General features: G+C 42.7%; 2 protein-coding genes across 2 annotated transcripts in view; one reads left to right on the top strand and one right to left on the bottom strand.

Annotated features, from left to right (window-relative positions):
- IQGAP2 (IQ motif containing GTPase activating protein 2) overlaps positions 1-23,067 on the bottom strand; it is a 338,102-nt gene that overhangs the window by 81,194 nt on the left and 233,841 nt on the right. The window contains 2 exon segments of the mRNA XM_047778139.1: positions 6,214-6,304; positions 22,773-22,936. Coding sequence (XP_047634095.1) covers positions 6,214-6,304; positions 22,773-22,936 — 255 coding nt within the window.
- F2RL2 (coagulation factor II thrombin receptor like 2) lies at positions 10,584-18,205 on the top strand. The gene is made up of 2 exons (XM_047778140.1): positions 10,584-10,870; positions 15,657-18,205. The coding sequence occupies exons 1-2, from the start codon at positions 10,807-10,809 to the stop codon at positions 16,727-16,729; spliced, it is 1,137 nt and encodes a 378-aa protein (XP_047634096.1). The 5' UTR covers positions 10,584-10,806; the 3' UTR covers positions 16,730-18,205.

The raw sequence follows: 23,067 nt of genomic DNA, 5'->3' as shown, positions 1-23,067 counted from the left end.
CACTCACCCCAGAGGCACGCAAAGATAGAATTCGACCATTTAGGAATGCATTGCTATTAGCTTGTTTACTTGTTGACAGCATGTACTACATACGCCTAAGACAGCCCCCAACTGTTTAGGCTGCAAGAGGACTAAAATTCCACAGGAGCAAAATTTATCAAAAATCGCAGTATTTTCTGGTTACTCTTGGGTGGTATCCAGGCACTAAGTTTTGCCACTGCAGCAATCTGTGAAGTGGGATGAACACAGAGAGATAATAGGCAAGCAGCCTCTATGCAGGTCATTAATCAGTATTTGAGAACTGGCTTAATGAAGACACATGTTTATTTTAGAACACGTGAAGTGCTATCCAGGCCGTGGAAATCCAGATATCCTCTACCTTCAAGATTGTCCTTAGCAACCTGAATGAATGTCCTGGAGAGGCAACAGGTACAGCTGGTGGATATGTGCAATGGAATCCAGAACCTCGATTCTGGAACCAACTTAGACCTTGAGAGCATGTTATCCCATTGCAAATTTCTGCCTCTCCCCATAGAATAAAACCACATTGGGCTTCTGGTTGCCTAAAGGAAGTTAACATGGGAGTTCCCATCGTGGCTCAGTGGTTAACAAATCCGACTAGGAACCATGAGGTTGTAGGTTCGATCCCTGGCCTTGCTCAGTGGGTTAAGGATCTGGCGTTGCTGTGAGCTGTGGTGTAGGTCACAGATGTGGCTCGGATCCCACGTTGCTATGGCTCTGGCGTAGGCCAGAAGCTATAGCTCTGATTCAACCCCTAGCCTGGGAATCTCCATATGCTGTGGGTTCGGCCCTAGAAAAGACAAAAAAAGAAAAAAAAAAAAGAAAGGAAAAAAAGTTAATGTGATGAATCCTTTCTCATCCACGTTAGTTCCAGGTAAGGATATCCTGGCCCAACCAATGGGCCTAATGTCTTTACAACCTGTAAATATACTGAGTTAGAACGGTAGAACAAGGGGGTTCCATTGTGGGTCAGGGGTCACGAACCTCACTAGCATCCATGAGAACACGGGTGCAATCCCTGGATCCGGCACTGCTATGGCTGTGGTATAGGCCGGCAGCTGTAGCTCTGATTCGACCCCTAGGCTGGGAATCTCCATATGCTGTGAGGCCCTAAAAAGACCAAAAAAAAGGTAGAATGAAAAAATGGAAAAAACCAGGTTAAAGTACTTTCTAGGTGAAAAAACATTTTGAGACAAAGAGAGCAAAGAGATGGGTATTTGTTTGTTTGCTTGTTTCAAAACAACAGATATACCAAACTCTATCATACCGACACTGAATGGTATATTGTTGTCACAGAACTGTGAAGCCTGACATAAGAAAAACAGAGTCTAACAGCCACAAATCTGAGTCATGCACATCTGGAGGAACACGTGAAGGCGAAGACCTTCCTCGGCCTGCCCCAGCGGTTGCTGAAGAAAAGCTACAGTGGGATGTTCTTTTGCATAGAGAAGTTAATAGGAACAGGTGCGCTGCCCCCTTTCCTCGGCTGCAGGAAAGCTTTGCAGCCGAGAAAAATGTAGTCCTGGTGTTTGAAAAGTCTGTGGTCTGAGAGAACTGGAAAGAACAAGGAAATGACAAAGGCTCCTCATGTGAATTACATCCGATGGCCTCCTGAATCCAGTGAATTGCTCTTTTCCTTCAAAGATGGGTATCATAAAGGTGTACATTTCTAGCAGATGTTGGTCTTGTTGTGCAAAGACGTGGGTCCACGGGTTAATTTTCCAGATAACGGAGGTTGACTCCTTCAGGGACCAACTTTCATCTAAACAGAACCATATTCCATGAAAATCTTGGAATAAACCCTGGGGAAAGTCCTAACAGAATAGTTTCTATCCTGCTCATATCACTTTACCCACAGTCCCTGCTACATATTAGACGCTTAATGTTTGCTGAGAGCTACCGGAAGAGTCCTTCATGTCATTCCAATTATACTTTGCTATAATACAGTGCGATCATTTCAAGGACTATGGAGGTGTCTGGGGTACTTTGCTCCTGTACCAAATGGCTTCAGATCTTCTTTTTAGCTTTCCTCTAATGTCACTGTCAGCTGTCACTTCTTGCTCCTGCCTGGGTGCCTGCAAAGCGCAGCCCCAACACCTAATGTTCTTGGTAAATCATGGCTTCTGACGTACCCTGAGTTGGGAAGAAACACAACTAGCAGGTGAGCCATACGCCTAAGCAAAGAATAAACAGGCTCAAAAGTGCTCTCTAAGAGGTCCCCGCTGAGTCGAGAAAATCACTTGCAGTGTACAGGCTTTGAGACATATATTTTTATTGTATTTTTTTTTCTTTATTTCTGGGTCCTGATCAAGTTCCAGGTAGGTGAGAATGACAGATAAATGCTATCCAGAAAGTCAGGTATGTTTCTGCTAAGGAACAAATGAAAAAACCTCCCCCCAAATTCCCCAGAGATCCAAAAATATGTTTGCTTTACATCTTAATCCATAAACCAGAAGGATTTCGCTAAAGCACACCTTCTCAGAAGAGGTGATCTATCCTGCAATAGGGTGAAAATTGGTTCTTAGGAGGAGAGAGTAAAAAAATCTTTTTATACATAAAAGCATAGATCTATATATGACCCCTAAACAGATAAACAATATATCTGTGGTATTAAAATTTCATGGTGAAGGGAGTTCCCGCCATGGCTCAGTGGTTAAGAAATCCGACTGGGAACCATGAGGTTGCGGGTTCGATCCCTGGCCTTGCTCAGTGGGTTGAGGATCTGGCGTTGCCATGAGCTGTGGTGTACGTTGCAGACACGGCTCAGATCCTGCGTTGCTGTGGCTCTGGTGTAGGCTGGCGGCTACAGCTCTGATTGGACCCCTAGCCTGGGAACCTCCATATGCCGTAGGAGTGGCCCTAGAAAAGACAAAAAAAAAAAAAAAAAAATTCATGGCAAAGAGCACCATGGGGAACAAAAAGTCTAGGAAGATTCCTTAGGGTGCAATAATGGAAAAAAGATTGAAAAGTGTTGCTCTAAGGAATCAAACGTGGAAACAAACTTACTTTAAGACAGCAAGATGCTCCAGTGAAAATGGACACTGGGCCAAAATGAAGGAGTCTTGAGTTGCTCTGCCCTTTCAAATCTTGCCTGTGGTAAAACATATGGGCCAACACATTTTCTTTTATCATATTATCTAGGAGTGGGTTCGGTAATGGCAACATGTGATGAGAATCTGTTATTCAAGTCTTCATAAAAAAGACGAAGAATGCTTTAAAAAGCAAGATTAAATTCCTTTTTGAAGAAACTGGAAAATTCTCATTCTCGTTGTGAGAATATAGATGATTTTATCTTTGGAACATCTTTTTGTTGTTATGTATCATAGGTCACACTATATCTACTCCTTCACAGGATAGGAAAGAAGTAGAAGGGATTTTATATTATCATTATTATTATTGTTGTTTTGCTTTGTAGGCCACACCCGTGGCATATGGAGGTAGGTTCCCAGGGGAGGGGTCTAATCAGAGCCGCAGCTGCCAGCCTACACCACAGCCACAGCAACGCCAGATCCAAGCCACGTCTGCGACCTACACCACAGCTCATGGCAACACCAGATCCTTAACCCACTGAGTGAGGCTGGGGATCAAACCCGAAACCCCCTCGTTCCTAGTTAGATTCGTTAGAAGACGGGATTTTAAATGTGCAAGTATGGAGTATAAAATCGCACATGTTTGAGAAAATCTTTTATATCTGCAGCAAATAGAGCTGAGAGCCTCAACAGGATCAACAAGGATTGCAAGTCAAATATAAGAAGAATACAGAATAGGACTTCCCGTCGTGGCTCAGAGGAAACGAATCTGATTAGCATACATGAGGACACAGGTTCAACCCCTGGCCTCACTCAGCTCATCAGGTTAAGGATCCGGTGTTGCATGAGCTGTGGTGTAGGTCGCAAACTCGGCTCAGATCCTGTATTGCTGTGGCTGTGATGTAAGCCAGCAGCTACAGCTCCAATTTGACCCCTGGCCTGGGAACCTCCGTCTGCCAAGAGTAAGGCGCTAAAAAATATGTACATACATACATAAAATAAAAGACAAAAAAGAAGAAGAAAAATACAGAATAAAAGGAATGAAACAACTCCTAAATCGATTTGATCTCTCAGAGAAAAACCGTAACCTTTTCAAGCTGAGTGCCTAAAGGACAATCTAATTTGTTCAAAGTGTTTCTTCAAACTATGATTGCCTTCAGTCTTGTGTAGAAATTTAAATAAATCTCTTGTGTACACAGCTCAATTTTATTTTATTTTATTCTTAAGGATTAGAGTGCTAGAACAGAAAGATTTCAAAGATCCTAAGGGGTATAACAAAGTTCAGGTTGGAGAAATACACATATTTTTCCAGGCTAAGGAAATAAAAACCAGATGTTCCTCACAGATGCCTGCAATGCTTAAAAGCACATCTTTGGAGCAAGACAAGGCATCGCAACATCATTCTAAGACCTTATGCAACAGGACAGAGTCTAATTATGCCATGAATGGATAGGTTAATGAACTACACTTTCAGGAACCTTAATTTATGCAGGTTATTTATATCTGTGGAATGTTAAAAGAGCCATCTTGACACTATTTTAGATTGGCATGTCCATCTTCTTCTTATTCCTCTATGAAAATAGATATTCAAAATTAAAATCTATCACATAAGACTCTGTGAGGGTTCTTCCAATTGATGAACAGGTCTGGTCCCATTTATGCATTTTGGATCTGGGGAGATAATCCCAGCGTGGGTTTGAGGACCCACTAGACCCACCGTGGACCAACCTAAGCCACACCCCATTGCTCACCTGACTTTCACAAGCCCCTACACTGAGTGGTGGACCACAGTGCAGTTTTGGGTCTCCTGGAATTAGTGTCAGTTCAGGGCCAGTATCCAAGAAGCTCCAAAAAGTCTGATTACGTCCTCCCAGCCCCACCCCCTGGTCCCCCAGCACAGTCACCACAGTAAAAAGGCATAGGTCTCTTAGGGGGAAACCTGGGAGAAAGATGCTGGTAGTGCAGCAGAGTCCTTCCCTAAGAGGGCCTGGCCCCTCCTTCAGTCAAGGGGTTCTGGGTCTGTACATGCTCAAGTCTGGGAACTGATGGAGGCCCCACGACCTTCTGTTTCTTTATGATTCAAGCTATACTTCCATTCACTTGACTTAGAACTCTTCTTCCACTTGTACGAATCAAGAACAAGTTGAATGGACTATTTGTCTATTTCACGTCTAGGAACACCACGATCAATTAGCAAATTCCATAGGTTTCTGTGCGTCAGATTATTCTAATCCCTGCTTTGACTCTGCTGCCCATCATAGCAACCACACCCACCCAACTTTGGTGATGAGCCACTTGGCCTCTGCCAGCCCGCCCTACAGATTTTGGACTCACCAGCCCCCCCACAACTGCATGAACTATTTCCTTAAAATAAATGTCCCTCTCTCTTTCTCCAATATATGTGTTTATAGATAGTACACATACTATAAATGTCCCTCTTTCTTTCTTCTTTCTTTTCTTTCTTTCTCCATACATATGTGTTTATATATAGTACACATACTATATACTTTCCAGAGAAGTGGGAAAAAAAATATATATGTCTACATATGTAGTTCTGTTTTTTTCCTGAAAAAAATACACATGGACTTCTGCTTCTCTGGAAAACCCTATTATAATCGAAAGCATGGAAGGGAAGATAGCCATTTATTAAGCAGAAGTGGTCCTGTTTTCTAATGATCAAGATAAAATAGGACTTGAATAAACTATAAATTTTCCACTTTCTGGATTTTGTTCAGCAGCAACCTTGGATTTTGCTGGTGCTAGTACCTAATTGCAAAAAAACAGTGTACCCAACCAATCTTGTTTTTTTTGTTGTTGTTGCTATTTCTTGGGCCGCTCCCGTGGCATATGGAGGTTCCCAGGCTAGGGGTTGAATTGGAGCTGTAGCCACCGGCCTACGCCAGAGCCACAGCAACGCAGGATCTGAGCCGCTCTGCAACCTCATGGTTCCTAGATTCGTTAACCACTGCGCCACGACGGGAACTCCCAATCTTGTTTTTGAATACACATGCACTCAAGAACTAAAATTGGTAGGAGAATCCTTATCTTTTCAGAAATTAAAAACTGCACACATTAAAAAAAATCATGCATTAAAATCAAAATTCAATAGCATAACCAGAGACAGTCAAGGCAAGCTGGGCCAGCAAATAGGTGGGGGTCTTACATTGTTTTGCTTTGTCCTTGTCCTTGTTGGCCTCATTGACCGCATGCTGTATCTCATCCAGCCACAGAATTTTGGAAGCGCTGTGAGGGTCCTGGGAAAGTTGTCACAGAAGAAAAGAAAGAATAATGAATGGTGATGAAATAGAATTAATAACTGCTTTTCAGGAGGCATTTTATTTTTATTTTTTATTTATTTGTATTTTTATTTTTGTCTTTTGTCTATTTAGGGCCACATCCACAGCGTATGAAGGTTCCCAGGCGAGGGGTCCGATCGGAGCTACAGCCGCCAGCCTACATCACAGCCACAGCAACTCCAGATCCGAGCCGCATCTGCGACCTACACCACAGCCCATGGCAATGCCAGATCCTCAACCCACTGAGTGAAGCCAGGGATCGAACCTGTAACCTCATGGTTCCTAGTCAGATTGGTTTCCCCTGTGCCATGATGGGAACTCCTCACGAGGAATTTTAATATAACTTCCACCAACTCTTACTTAGCAACTACCAAGCACTGACACGTACCGTACAAGCTACTGATGAAACAGATTCCAAATCAGACCAGTTCTCCCTTCCCCCTGGCTGCCCCTTTTGTCCAGCCCACCATCCTCTTTCCCAGGAGAGCTGCATCCATCTCCTATTTGCTTTCACTGCTTCCAAGTTTGGCTTCGATGACAGTGGTCCTTTACAGAAAATCAGATGACCTCTTCGAAAGTGAGATCCCATCCCACGATGTCAACTCCTTCAGAGGTTGAGGTTTTCTCCAACAGTTCAAGGGACACAACACTCTCTTCCCATGGACTTGGGGATCTGGTGATCTGGCCTTGCTGACCCCTCTGGCTTCCCCTCACTCTTCTCCACCCCATTCCAGACCTTCACACCAGCCTCCCTCAGACCACACCATTTGACCCCAGCTGCACAGCTGTTGGTTTCTTCTGATCATTCAGGCCTCAATTCAAATGACACCTTCTCCCAAAAAAGCCTTCTCCGGCTACCCTAGTCAATCAAATACCCTCTCCTCCCATCACTCAGTAACTGTGGTTCCCAAGGTGACCGAGTGTGCCATGGGGTACTTGTGATTTGTGGGAAACAAGGATAGGTGACATTTATCAAACAAGGGACAAAAATAAGAATGAAAATATCCAAACAGAAACAGTGATTGCCCTCGAGGAGCCAACAGTTTAGTAAATAAGACCGATACTCTAACAATTATAATACAATGTGATCAGTACACTGTTCACTATAGATACACAATCTAGAAATGGCCAAGAAGGAATTAATTTATAGTAGGAGTGTTGAGTTGCTGGGAGAGAAAAGACTAAGTAGTTAAGGAGAGCTTCAGTAAGGAAGTGGGAGCAGCAATGAAAAGGTATTGAGCTATTATTCTTACTTTGGGGTCAATTCTGATGATTTTACTATAAATGTGGTGCGGGCATATATTGTAATTAAACATAACTTCCAGACAGTAACTGCATTTCATAGGCACTTGTCTAAGATTAATGTAAATTTTATTTTCAGTAGAAATTAAATATTTTTAGAGAAGATGAGATATTCCATTTAAAAAAAGAGACAATATTCGCCCATTTGTAGGTATAAGTATTGGGTATTATAGCCTAAAAGCAAGACGTGATGGACAGAAGGTAGCTCAACGGAGCCATAATGAACCAACTCCATCATTTAGGACTCAAGATGGACTGGGGCAGGAAGGAGAAATAGCATTGACCAGCTTCTCTGGCAGGCTCCAACCCTATTTCCTTCAGAGCCCACCAGGGGATAATAAATGTGGAAAGGGCTCTGAAAATGAGACAAAATAGCTGTTATTTCATCCTGTAGCCTCCAGGCTAACAAAGACCACTGAGGAAGGCTTGATTCCTGCTTTCGCGATCAGATCTGCCATGGCAGCCATGAGCTACTAAGAGTCTCCATTTCTTGGCAGAATGGATGTGGGGGTTTTCAACAGGGAACAAAGATGGGGAGTGGAAAACTTTAGGAGGAATGAAGAGATGGGAGCAGGAAGTATTTTTTCTCTGTTTCTAACCCAAAGAGAACCCAAACGCTTCCCAAAGTACAGCCTAAAAACTAAGCTCCACGTAAGTTCATTTCTGTCTTTCTCAGTTGTTTTTTTGTTTTTTGGGTTTTTTTTTGGAAAGTTTTTTTGAAATGCCCTCAGCATTTGAAAGTTCCTGGGCCAGGGATCAAACCCACACCACATCAGAGACATGCCAGGTCCTTAACCCCTAGGCCACCAGGGAACTCCTTTCTCTGTTTTTTTTTTTTTTTGGAAGGGTATTTACCAAACTCTGTCATAACTTATCAGTGTAGAAGAAGCGCCATATAAACTTGTACCCAGATGAGAAGGAAGTTAGAATCCCATTCCAATGCTGAAAGTATTAACTTTGTAAGCCGAACCAAAGAGAGACTTTGTAAACAAAGTAATTTAAGTCAACAGTCGCTGGAGTTAAATGCAAAAACCGAGAGTAAAAACTAAATCCTACCAGCTTAAGGTCTCCCTTTCAACTGCTCACTAGAAGCCTGGAAATAGGATTTTTACAGCATGGCCACAGTTCTACCTCCAATTAAACAGCCAGGTGCAACATAGGAATTGAATATGGATTAACTTAACAGAAAGTAGGCCATCTGTAAATCAAGTAATACAGTCCTAAACTTAGATGATTCCTAGGAAATTTTTTTTTTGTCTTTTTGTCTTTGTTGTTGTTGTTGTTGCTATTTCCTGGGCCGCTCCCACGGCATATGGAGGTTCCCAGGCTAGGGGTCAAATCGGAGCTGTAGCCACCGGCCTACGCCAGAGCCACAGCAACGCGGGATCCGAGCCGCGTCTGCAACCTACACCACAGCTCACGGCAACGCCGGATCGTTAACCCACTGAGCAAGGGCAGGGACCGAACCCACAACCTCATGGTTCCTAGTCAGATTCGTTAACCACTGCGCCACGACGGGAACTCCGATTCCTAGGAAATTTTAAATTAACAAAAAGTTACTGTCTCTTGAATGTTTTGTGGTTTTTTTCGTTATTATTTCTAAAATAAAATAGCATTCTATCCCAGTTTCTGCTACCATGTATTATTTTGTTGAAACATTAAACAGTGACTTTTGATTGTAAAACTCACAGTGATGTAATTTAATCAAGGTGTGAAAAGTTTACATACATCAATTTCTTCCTGCCTTTTTCCTCACCCTTAAGTCTCACAAAATGTGCATTTTCTGATTCTTGTTGCATTTTATTTATTTATTTACTTATTTTTTGTCTCTTCCAGGGCCACACCCACGTCATATGGAGGTTCCCAGGCTAGGGGGTCTAAGTGGAGCTGTAGCCACCAGCCTATGCCACAGCCACAGCAACACCAGATCCGAGCGTGTCTGTGACTACACCACAGTTCATGGCAATGCCAGATCCTTAACCCACTGAGCAAGGCCATGGATGGAACCTGCAACCTCATGGTTCCTAGTCAGGTTCCTTAACCAGTGAGCCACGAAGGGAACTCCCTTGCTGCATTTTATAGTCAACACGTTATTGGGATGTCTGGCTCAGCATTTAAGATTCATTAATTATAGGAAAAAATTTTATAACTTTTTAAAAACCACATATTAAATTATATCCTCCAGAATATATCTACTCATAAAAGCATACATGTTACACAACAATGTGAGTTTACTTAACATGACTGTACATTTAATAATTATTAAGATGGTAAATTTTATATTATGTAAATTTTACCACTATTAACAAAAAAAGCTTATTGTAAACCTGCTTATCAATACCCATGAGATAAAGGGAGTCCTCTGTGTTTTAATGCCGTATTGTGATTTTAGTTTAAACAAACAGTGTTTTGGGGGGGGCCCTAGTTATCTGACACTATCGCATTATTAAACGGCTCAGAATATGTCGAGCTATGGCAAAACAAAACATCATGAAACCAAGTGCTGGCCAAGCCCCGACAACAAATTCAGACCAATGTGACACTGATGAAGAATTTTCAAAGTCAACAGGCTCTTACAACAATTTTAACTTCTTTTAAAAAAGTTGGCTTTCCATGATTCACTTAGTTTACAATGATGTAATGAGTGTAAGGATTAAGATTTGAAATAGTTGGAAGGACAAAAGGAAAGGATAATTTCTGACGGCTCAATTACTAAGTAGAAATTACACTCAGGAACTTCTCAATAGGGAAAAATGAGACATGAGACAGATTTAACTCTAACTGCTGCTCAGATCTATTTCCAGCTTGTGGCTGTAAAGGACTGTAATTATTTGCAGCATTCAGGGCACACATATACACTGGGCGGGAATGACAGCACCTACCCACATGAAATAGAAGGGGTGGGGAAGAGTTAAATGACCTTCCTTGTCTGGGGATAACGTAACATGCTCGGAGGCTCAGCCTGAGTCATGCACACTGAAACATGAGTGCTGTCACACCCTTTCCCTGCAGAGGACCCGGGCAAGCTTCCTGTCTGTGTAGAGCACAGAACACGCTTCCACAGAGAGAACCAGGCTTCCCACCGGTGCCGACACATGGAACTTGGGTAAAAGCGTCCTACTTTGACACATTTGAGACACGAGACTCAAATCCTCAGGATGAAAGCCGTCATCGTGGCAGCGGTTGGCGCACTGCTTCTGTCGCCCACTTCCTGTCAGAGCGGTAAGCTTTCTTACGGGGTGGAGTGGGGGTGCTGGTTTGTGTCCCAAGAGTCAGGTCCACGAATCTAACCTCCTTTGCACTTCACACAAACTGCATCCCCAAAAGGTGGCGTTTGAGCTTGGTTATTAAAAGGGGGAATCGTGGAAGAAAAAAGCTGTTGTTTGTTCACTCTTCCAATATCGTTGAAGATGATGTGTTCTCTGCGGATATTTAAAAACTGGTGGCATAGTCAAGACTTTAGATCGCTTCAATTAAGTCCAGAATCAATGCTCTTTAAAAGGTTTTGATTTTCTAAGACTTTCCTCTGATTTGGCAAAGATAATATTTTTTAAAAGAGATCTTTAAAAATCCTGTTTATACCTCCTGGCGAGCCACAAATGCAGGAAACAAGAATGCGCCCAGAAAGACTGAGTGGTCTGTTTTCAATAAGCAGCGATGCTAATGAATTAGTTTCCCAAAAGAAATATGCATTTCCTATTTCACTCAATACAATGTTAGCCCGTCATCTCCCATTTGCTCTAAAATTAATCAACTTGTGATGGGGCATTCACAACCCTCTCACTATTGGGGTCCTACTCTAGTCAACATTTTGGGAGTGGGAGAGCTGAAGCAAAGAAATGCCAATGAAAGGGGGAAACCCAAAATTAAACAAAAAACAAGCCTCTATAAAGGAGGGATCCCTGAGATGGCTGAAGGAAAGGGTTAAGAGAACCAGCAGAGAGCAGTAGCTTGTTAGGGATTTATAGACAGGATAAGCGAGTGTTCTTTCTGGGAGTGGACGGACCAAAATGAATCGTAGTAAAAGAAAAGAGGTTTGCGGAGGCAGTTCTTCAAGGCGCTGGTGGGGGTTTGATGAATGTGAAAGGGGGAATTTAAAAGGGGACTAAGGGAGTTCCCATCATGGCTCAGTGGAAACAAATCTGACTAGGATCCGTGAGGACACAGATTGGATTCCTGGCCTTGTTCAGTGGGTTAAGGATCTGGCATTGCTATGAGCTGTGGTGTGGGTCACAGACGCTGCTTGGATCCGATGGTGCTGTGGCTGTGGCGTAGGCTGGTAACTGTAGCTCCGATTCAACTCCCCAGCCTGGGAACCTCCATATGCCTCAGGTGCAGCCCTAAAAAGACAAATAAATAAATAATAAAAGGTGACTGAGTCAGGGCATGGCAGGAGAGGGAGATAAACGAGAGGTTTGGAATTAACATATACACACTACTCTGTATAAAAGAGATAAACAACAAGGACCTACTGTATAGCACAGGGAGGCCTACTCAATGTTCCGTAATAACCTAGAATAGAAAAGAATCTGAAAAGCAGTCTATAACGGAGTCACTTCGTTGTATACTTGAAGCTGACACTGTAAATTAACTATACTTCACTAAAAAAAAATCCTAAGATAAAAAAATAAAAGGTGACAAAGTGAGAGGCAGGGAATTTGCTTTCTTTGATGGGAGTTGGGGAGAAATGTGAAGGACCCGTTATCTGAAGTCTGTTCCCTTCGGAACAGTCCCTCTCCAAGGCCTTTTCCCAGGTTGAAAACTATTTCAGAAACATCAGGCCAAATGGAAACCCATATAAAAAACTCAAATAAGGAGTTCCCGCTGTGGCACAGCAGGTTAAGGATCTGGCATTGTCTCTGCGGCAGTGTGGGTTGGCTCCCTGCCCCGGTGCCGTGGGGTAAAGAATCTGGTGTTGCCACAGCAGTGGCATAGGTCGATTCGATCCCTGGCCCAGGAAGTTTCATAGGCCGTGGGTGAGGCCATAAACCACAAACAAAAACCCTCAAATACATTAAAAAATATAATTTGATGAGAATTATTTCTTTGGCAAAACTAAGCCCTAAGGAATAAATAAACTTATTCAAGCTGAACAGAGTCAGAATTCACATGGACATGGAATCAAGGCTTGTTCATGGAGTCACAGTGGGGCATGTTTGCAGGCATGACATCTCGCTCAAGCATTGGAATTTTCGGAAAACTGTCAAACACTAGGTTTCAACAGTTCTCTTATCAGATCTTGAAAGGACATAACTCATAACAGCATGTTTGTCAGCTGTGCCATGTTCCAGCTGTTTCTGTCCGTAAAGGCACTTCTCTTTGGGTGATGTCAGAGGCAAGAACATTCCAAAATGCCCAAGTGGGCCGAAGGACTCGAGTGATTGAGCTCAAGGGTCACACACGCCTTCGAGGTTCACCTCTGCACACAGGCACAGGAGAAAGCCACGTCCCGGATTTTTCTTTCCTTTTCTCTAAGCTTCCTTCTTCCCTTAACTGACACCTCAACACCTCCCTGTCCTTGCTTGTTGAGGCAATACTCTCCCTCTGCGTTACAACCTGAATTCGGTTTGTGCAATCTCAAGCGTATGAAGGAGGCTGTGATTTCCCCCTCGGGGGCGAAGTGGTAGAGATTAAAGCAGGAAGAAACTGGCTTTGAGTGAGAACCAGGTTACTAAACACTAACCTCAAGTATCTGACACGCAGGAATTCAGAGGTCAAGGGGAAAGGCGTAACTGGCAGAACAATGGCATTTTAAATTGACAAGTATTAAGTTTATATTTGGCATAAAAGCCCATCTTAAGGTATCAGACATTTGAGAGGACCTACTTTCTCTTCTTATCAAGGATTAATTTATGGAAAATTACATAATGATAAGCAGGTGTATTAAGGTTTGTTTTTGAAATCAACATGCCACGTAGTCCCAAATATTTATAGTATGTAGTTGTGTTTCTATCCCCCCCCCATTTCTAACTCCTGAGATCAGCTTATTAATTTCCTCTTCTGATTTTTCTTTCTTTGCCTCCCTTCCCCTTAAAATCTGGCACTTCCCCTCCAGTCTGCCTTTGGGTTCTTCTCACATCTCTCCCCAGGGCGCTCGGCCATTTCTTCTAAATCAAACCACGTTCTCTACACAGACTAGAAAACCCACACCTCTCATTTGGGCTCCTGAAATCTTGGACTCCACATTTAAGTCCTGTGACATTTTACATACTAATATCGCACCAGCAATTCAATTGAGAAAGGCTCAAAACTGAGATCTTAGCTGTGTTTCATGCTCCTCGCCCCCTGCTCCATCCCACAATCCATCGTCTTTTCCTTCAGGTCATCTAGGGTACAAACCTCCAAGTCATTTTCGCTTCCTGCTCCTCCTGCACTGTCTCCAGAGTTAACCAGATGCCAAGTCCCCTTGAGCCCCTGTTAAAGAGTCTCACGTGTTCATCCCCACCTCTCCACTGCCATTGCTCTAGTTCTGTGACCCACCAACTTGAGTTTAAAGGACTATGGTAGCCTCCAGACCAGGCCCCCTTGCTTCTAATTTCTTACTTTTTTAGTATATTCTCTACTGTCACCAATGCCATCTTAAGCACCCGTCAAATCATGGTTATATTAGTTTCCTATTGCTGCTGTAACAAATTTCCACAAACCTAGCTTGAAATATAGATCTATTATATTTCTGGAGGTCCTAAAATCAGGGTGTTGGCAGGGCTGGGTTCATTCTGCATGCTCCAGGGGAGAATCTGTTTTCTTGCTATTGTCAGCCTGGAGAAGCATGTGCATTCCTTGGCTCAGGGCTCCTTCTTTGACCTTCAAAGCTAGTAGTGCATTTTCCACTGTCTCCAATTTTTTTGGCCACAGCCACGACATGCAGAAGTTCCGGCAAATCTGCACCACAGCAGTGACCCAAGCCACAGCCGTGACAACGCTGGATCCTTAACCACTTGGTCACCAAAAAACTCCAAAATTATTTTTCCATTGAATTTTTTTGGCCACGCCCATGACATACAAAAGTTCCCAGGCTAGGGATGGAACCAGAGCTACAGCAGTGACAATGCTGAATCCCAAACCACCAGGCCACCAAGGAACTCTTTGTTATCTCTGATTTTGACCCTGTTGCCTTCTCCTTTTAAAAGGAGTCTTACAGTTACACTGGCCCACTGGCCAATCCAGGATACTCATTCAATCTCAGTACCCTGAAGCTCATCTGCAAAGTCCCTTTTGCCATATGAGGGAACATATTTACAGGTTCTAGGCATTAGCAGATAGAATCCTTGGGGAGCCATCATGCTTTCTACCCCCAAAGCCATCCTGCTGCTCAGTTCTGTGTACAACCCCAACATCTATGAATAGCCATGTGATTTCTTAGGACAGTTTCAGAGGCACCTTATTTGTATGAGACACTGTGTTTCTGTGTATCGTCTCCATTAGTCTGAGAGGGGAAGACAGGGATGGTTTTTATTTAAAACTATACATCACTGGCATATAAGTATGCAATAAATATTTGTTGAATCAACTGATCTGACAGTCCCAGATCTCATGCCAGCCTACACAATGCTCATGCCCATCTATCACCTACCAGGATCTTATTGTTTTATTAAATCTCATCTCTTTATGACTTTCACTCAGCTTTGCTCTTTTCATCTTTTCCTCGACATTTTGCTCAGTCATCTAAATCTATTAATTATCATTTAAATGCCTATACAGATTATAGTCAATATGATGTCAGCCAATAATGGTCTGATGTGCTATTTTTGCTTCCTCTTAGAGCATTATAAACTCCTTACATGGAAGGAGCTGTCATCTAGTCTATGTTCCTACATGGGCTAATGTGGTACGGGGGCATAAGATATACACTAAATGCATTCTCCTATAATGATTTTTTTTTTAAATAAACATGACCCTAAATTCTACTATGACAGAAATTATGTAGCATAAGGCATTTTCATTGTCTCCTGAATCATAGATATGCCTCAGCAACAAATCATATATTAAAACTTCTTTTCCATTACAGGCATGGAATATGATGCAGACAACTTGGAAGAGCCAACCTTACCTATTAAGACCTTCCGTGGAGCTCCTCCAGATTCTTTTGAAGAGTTCCCCTTTTCTGACATTGAAGGCTGGACAGGAACCACCACACCCATAAAAATTAAGTGCCCTGAAGAAAGTGTTTCAAATCTCCATGTGAATAACGCTACCATGGGGTACTTGAGCAGCTCCTTAAGTACCAAGCTGATACCTGCCATCTACATCCTGGTGTTTGCGGTAGGTGTGCCAGCCAATGCAGTAACCCTGTGGATGCTCTTCTTCCGGACCAGATCCATCCGTATGACCATCTTCTACACGAACCTGGCCATCGCAGACTTTCTTTTCTGTATTACACTGCCCTTTAGAATAGCTTACCATCTCAATGGGAACAACTGGGTGTTTGGAGAAGTCATGTGTCGGGCCACCACCGTTATCTTCTACGGCAACATGTACTGTTCCATTCTGCTCCTCGCCTGCATCAGTATCAACCGCTACCTGGCCATTGTCCATCCTTTCACTTACCGGGGGCTGCCCAAGCGCACCTATGCCTTGCTAACGTGTGGACTGGTGTGGGTAACGGTGTTCTTATATATGCTGCCATTGTTCATCCTGAAGCAGGAGTACTATCTTGTCCAGCAGGGCATCACCACCTGCCACGATGTCCACAACACCTGCGAGTCCTCCTCTCCCTTCCAACTCTACTACTTCATCTCCTTGGCGTTCTTTGGATTCTTAATTCCATTTCTGGTCATTATCTACTGCTACACAGCCATCATTCGGACGCTTAATGCATACGATCGTAGATGGCTGTGGTATGTTAGGGTAAGTCTCCTCGTTCTTGTGATTTTTACCATTTGCTTTGCTCCAAGCAATATCACACTTATTATTCACCATGCAAACTACTACTACAACAACACTGACGGCTTATACTTCATCTATCTCATCGCTTTGTGCCTCGGTAGCTTGAATAGTTGCCTCGATCCATTCCTGTATTTTCTCATGTCAAAAATCACAGATCACTCCACTGCTTACCTTACAATGGTGAAAGCATCTTAGAGAACAAGGAAAGCTGTTTGCGGAAACATACATAGAGGTCATATATGCCGAGTGCAAGGAACTCTATTCTCTAGACCCCTTTTTGAGCCCCCATGAAATAATGCTTCAAAATGAAACCTTACAAAAGCACTAAGTTGGAAAAAAAAAAAAAAAAGCACTAGAAGTACTTTAAGAATGTCAATGCAGGAGAAAAGATAACACTACTCTCTTTAGGGCAAGTGACCTAGTTGCCTGACTGGCACTTCGAGTTTTTTAAATCTCCATCTTTCCAACTTCTAAGACTTTCTGGTCTAGATGATCTGGAGGTGGAAGATGGAACAAAGGGTGAGGGTGCAGCATGGGGAGTGGTTAAGACTTCAGTTTTTAGAAGCTGGTGTCATTTTTAATTCTGCCTCCTTCAACTCTCATGCTGATGCTCCCTCATCGGCTGACTAATGTCTCTTACTAGGGTCTGTTATCCTCGCCCCACCTTTGCTTTCTAATCATTCTCATCACTGCCGGCCCATCGTCCACTTGTCAGGCCACTGCCAGACTAATCTTCCTCAAATACATCACTCAAGACCCCCGAGATAATACACCTCCATTGACTCTCCATCACCTTGGAATACATTATAAATCTTTAGCTTAGCACTCAGGGCTGACACGACAACTTTATTTCCCAGTAAACCCTGCACATGCTGTAGGCACCGGCTGAGTTCCTTGCTGTGCTGTAATCTAGACTTCTCACTTGGCCCCTGCCTCTAACTGGAAAGTTATTTCGAACATATTTGCTTTAATCCTTTCCATCTCTTGAAGTCCTCAAAGGACTGTTCTTCCTTAACTCAGGCCAGGAGTTCATTTTTCTCATCTGAATTTTCAAGGTACTTTTTGGTATTTGTATTATGGCATTTTAATGTAGTCCATTTATATACACGTTAGCTCCATAAATGCTCATTGAGCACCTTGTGTAGTGGAGAAAGGCTATGTCGTCTCTCTTCTGCAAGCTTCTTGTAGCAATGCCAGGCTCAAGTCTTCTGAGGGTCTGAGTGGCCCAGCTCCATGCTTTGCACATGTGGGTGAATGAATGAAAGAATAAAGGCCCAAAGAATCTAAACAGCATGGAAGCCAATTAGATTCATACTGAGAAAGCAAGATATTCCACAGGACGTGGCATGGCATTACTCTTGGTTGGCCATGTTAAAAAAAAAAAAAGCTAAGAATATACTCATGAGCTCATTTAGAAGTTTAAAGTAATGGCTCCATTATTTCTGTCCTTATACATAGTTTTTAGTGGGGAAAGGATATTTTGTTATAAATGCCCAGTATATTCCTGTAGGTAAATGACTATACTTCTCTTAGCTTAGAGATTAGACAGGAGGTGGAATATTAGTGGCTAAGGGCATGAGGACTGTGGGATGAATTTTCAAGTCTGTAGGAATGTGCATTGATCGTATACTCTGTAGTGCCCATCAAAACAATAAAAACATTTTAAAATGACTAATTTTGAGTGTGCAGTCCTATTTCATTGGACTTGGGTTAAAAATGCAAAAATACACCCATTTACAGTATCTGCGTCTTTAGGTGAAAAGTAAAAATAAGGTTAAACACTAAAGCAAGCAAGAAAAATGAATCTAAAATTTCAAGATAACAAAAACTTCAGGAGTTCCCGTCGTGGCGCAGCAGAAAGGAATCTGACTAGGAACCACGAGGTTGCAGGTTCAATTCCTGGCCTCGCTCAGTGGGTTAAGGATCTGGCATTGCCTTGAGCTGTGGTGTAGGTCACAGATGAGGCTCAGATTTGGTGTTGCTGTGGCTGTGGTGTAGTCCGGTGGCTACAGCTCTGATTAGACTGGGAACCTCCGTATGTCGCAGTGTAGCCCTAAATGGACAAAAGACAAACAAAACAAAACAAAACTCCAATGGAAGGAATTGGTTTCTGCAAAGTCATCAACTATATAATACAGTTTTAACTACAGAAAAAATCTGACAATATTCATTTGTTAAAATCACAATTTTTATGCAGTAAATATGCATTTGAGTGAAAGAGAACCTTGGGTACAATATAATTCATTTCCCCCTTTAAATTATCAAGCAAAGACTTCCATTTAAAAATAGCTCACAAGGGGAGTTCCCGTTGTGGCTCAGTGGATTACAAACCCAACCTGTATCCATGAGGATGCAGGTTTGATCCCTGGCCTCACTCAGTGGGTTAAGGATCTGGCATTGCTGTGAACTGTGGTGGAGGTCACAGAGGTGGCTCGGATGCTGCATTGCTGCAGCTGCAGCACAGGCCAGCAGCAATAGCTCTGATTCAATCCCTAGCCTGGGAACTTCCATATGCCGTGGATGCAGGCCTAAAAAGCAAAAATATAAAAATAGCTCACAGGGAGTTCCCGCTGTGGCACTGTGGGTTAAGAACCTGACTGCAGTAGCTCAGGTCATTGTGGAGGTGCAGACTGGATCCCTGGCCTGACACAGCACGTTAAAGGATCCAGCGTTGCTGCAGCTATGGTATAGGTCACAGACTCAGATTCAATCCCTAGCCTGGGATCTTCCACATGCTGGCATTGAAAAAAAAAAAAAAAAAAAGCTGACAGTTCATATGTATGCCTCTATTGAATAGATCTAGAAAGTGTGTTTTCTGGTAAGTATATGCCACCATGCCCACTACTCAGCCTTTTCCCACAAGAGATGGAAGGAATCTGGGGCCTACAGAAGGTTATACTTGAAATACTATTAATGAAGACCAAGAATTCTTACTAACTTACGTGACTGTCCTCAATCTTTGATAAAACTAAGCATTTTATTAAGATGTTATCCACTGTGACTTTGAATCGCTGTATACTTTTTACATTGATAATACCAGGAATGTAACTTACTTCTATTATTCTTGAAGGTCAGACTTTTGGAAAGCAAGGCACAGGAGTAGTCCCATTAAACACACAACTGAGGGAGTTCCCATCATGGCTCAGTGGTTAATGAATCCGATTAGGAACTATGAGGTCGTGGGTTCGATCCCTGGCCTTGCTCTAGTGGATTAAGGATCCGGCGTTGCCATGAGCTGTGGCGTAGGTTGCAGACAAGGCTCGGATCCTGCGTTGCCGTGGCTCTGGCACAGGCTGGTGGCTACAGCGCCGATTCGACCCCTAGCCTGGGAACCTCCATATGCCACAGGTGTGGCCCTAGAAAAGGCAAAAAGACAAAAAAAAATAATAAAATAAAATAAAAATACAACTGAAAATTTCCAGGTATCACAACAGCAGAGGTTAAAAAACAAGCACAGAGACCCCATCAAATAACAGAGTCAGACTCCCCCGTCCCCCCCAGCCACAGCAAAGAGAAGAGGCTGAGAAAAAACAAAGTCTTAAAATTAATGGGCAGAGAAATAAAATATGTGTTTAAGAATGGCAACTTGGCCACATCAGATTCATTGCTTGGAACTATAGTGTTTTTAATCTCTTAATTATTGTCAAAAGACTTTATAGGCCAAAAGGAGTTTCCTGTCTGAGGTCTAACCCAGATCCCTAGGCTCACATCCAATACTCTAATTACACAATTAAAGCACTGCTTTTGCACTTAGGGATGATGCCTAAGAGCGAGGCGGCAGAGCACCGACACCCTGGCGAGGCTTGGAGTGCCCTGGAGAGCGGCTTAGAGTTCCACCTTGATCTAGAGCCTTTGGATTGGGCTAACAGGAGGGGACCTCCACTGCCTGCCTATGAAAGGTTTGTGAAGTCAGTCTCCCCTCAACAACAAACCCCCAAGTGGCTGTGAGCAGAGAGAAACCCACATCTATCCCCATCCTGCACCCAAAAGATCCCAACTTGTGGATGGAGCAGCTGTGTCTAGTACATACCTTGTGACAAGGACATCCCTCGCCACCCACTTACCTGGGTGGCAGCCAGAGGTGTCCACAGTAATACAGCTACATTACTTAAGCACTTTTTTAATATTTAATTCTTATGGTCTTACCCATGGCAAATGCAAATTTCCAGGCCAGGGCTTGACTCTGAGCCACAGCTGCAGTGACGCCAGATCCTTTAACCTACTGCAGTGGGCGTGGGATTGAACCCGTGCCTGCCTCTGTAGCAACCAGGCAGCTGCAGTTGGATTCTTAACCCAATGCACTACAGCAGGAACTCTTGAATTTTTATTTATTAATTTTTTTTTGCATAAGTATAGGTGACGCAAAATTTACAAGATTCAGAGAGATCTTCTTCTGTACAACAAAGTGACTCAGTTATACCTACACACATATCCGTTCCTTTTCAAATTCTTTTTGCATATAGGTTATCACAGAATGCTGAGTAGGAATATGTATGTATCTTTTTCCCTAGCCATTCAATTCTCCTCTCCAGAGACAATCACTTCTGTATATTCTTGGAGACTAGATTATGTTAAAATATTTCTAAGGACTTGAGTTGAAGTTAGCTGCTTTGAAGGGAACACCTGTATTGGAACAGTAGGTTCCTGTTCCAGAAACTAGAGAAGTTACTGGCCTTTTGTGGGTTGTTTACATTGTATTTTGAAAGTTGAACAACACTGAGTATGGAAAACGTGTACTCTGTAAAAAAAAAAAAATGAAAGAATCCAAACAGTATAAAAAGAGAGTGAAAAAGAAGTCCCATCTACACCAGCCTTCTACTTCACCTGCCAGAAATATTTCATGCACATATAAGCATATATACACATATCCCATTTCTATGTGTGTGGAAGCCTGCTTTTTATATTTAGCAATATCCATATTAAAAATTGTCCAATATAGATCAACTCATTCTTTCTGATGCCCACTCAGGATTTCACCATATGGATACACTGCAAGTTAACTAGCCTCTTCTTGATGGGCATTTAGATTGTTTTGGGGTTTTTTCCTATTATAAACAATGCTGCAATAAACACGTTTTTCCACCCGCCTTAATGCACAATAATATATGTTTCTGAATGAGACTAATTCAGAACTAATGACCTTTTTGGCTAGCTTTGGGCAGTTTACTTAGACTTCATTTCATTATCCATAAGACAATGATTCATAGGGCCGTTATGAGTTATTATGAGGATTCTATGAGATAATATATGTAGAGTACCTAATATTCTGCTTGGCAAATAGTAGGTGCTCAATAAATATTTGCTTGAAACAAAAATGTTTCTCCTGCTCCAGATGAGGCACTTCCTGGGTTCTAAAGACCTGTACAAAGGACATCCCCATCCCTTTCAGGTTGGACTTGCACCTGGGGACACAGCAGCTATAAGTGGCTAGGACCACTTGCTAGCATCAGGTGACAGGTCATAAAGGCCTCTCCACTCAGCTCTTCCAATAGTGGCCAGTATCTGTGGGATGTCTCAAAACAACAGTACAAATTTTGCAACCAGAAAAAACCCTCTGCTCTTCAATGGGACCTGGCCAGGTCAATTTCCTCCCATGCCCAGAACCAAGCTGGTAACCCCCAGCCCTGCCATCATCTGCCTACATCATCCTGCTTCTCACCCACCTAACCAACTCTTCCTTATCCGTCAGGAGCAGCTCCTGTTCTAACGCCACGCCAACTTCTAGGATTCCAGTCCAAGCAATCCCAGGCATCTCTGAACCACAATGAGCAGTCCTTGTTTGATACATTGTCACATACTCACCTCCACTGCTATTTAACCATTCTACATGAGAATGCCCACTGCCTTAGTAAGTTTCCAAGCATCTTGAGGATAAGGTAAGAACATTCAAATGGTATCACTTGGATCCCCTTTCCTCAGCCAGACGAGATACATGGCATGCAATGAATACATTAAATATCCAGTGATTTGAACTGTGAACAAAAACTCACCCACAATTGAGTTTTTTATGAGAGAGTAGAAACAGTCATTGGCTCTAGAGCTGGTTTCCCCCTCCTATTTGATACCAGGAAAATAACAGCCCTACTGACTTCTAATCTGATCCATACATAGACAATGAGCTTATGAGCATTAGGAAAAATGGGTTAAAAAAACAAAAAACAAAACCCTCCTCCTCCTCCTCCTCCCCCTCCCCTACCTGGTCTGTACATTTAAAAGAAACACACCTACTAAGACTTACCATGAACTTCTGTGATTTAGCATGGTATAAAACATCCTGGTAGTGCTGGGCAGAGTTTGGGTCTATATCTTTAATCTTTGCAGTAGGTAACAGCAGACTATCTAAGGTTTTCAAAGCATCCCCTTCATCAATGGCTTCATTGATGTACCCTACAGCTACAACTCCTAGAAAATGAAGAAAAAAATTTCCTTTTAAGTCACAGTACATTATAAGCTTTTTAGAATCACTTTTAGTAAAGATTGCGTTAGAGGAGGGGGAGGGAGAAACACACACACACACACACACACACAAACAC

This window comes from Phacochoerus africanus, chromosome 4, assembly GCF_016906955.1.
Source record: "Phacochoerus africanus isolate WHEZ1 chromosome 4, ROS_Pafr_v1, whole genome shotgun sequence".
Classification (NCBI taxonomy): domain Eukaryota; kingdom Metazoa; phylum Chordata; class Mammalia; order Artiodactyla; family Suidae; genus Phacochoerus; species Phacochoerus africanus.
The sequence above is the reverse complement of the archived record's forward strand: the minus strand, read 5'-3'. Positions and strand labels throughout refer to the sequence as shown.

Excerpts from the sequence above, each read along its gene's own strand:
- F2RL2 (XM_047778140.1), top strand. The coding sequence starts at position 10,807 with ATGAAAGCCGTCATCGTGGCAGCGGTTGGCGCACTGCTTCTGTCGCCC. Across the intron at positions 10,871-15,656 it reads GCCCACTTCCTGTCAGAGCG|GCATGGAATATGATGCAGAC; the intron begins GTAAGCTTTCTT and ends TTTCCATTACAG.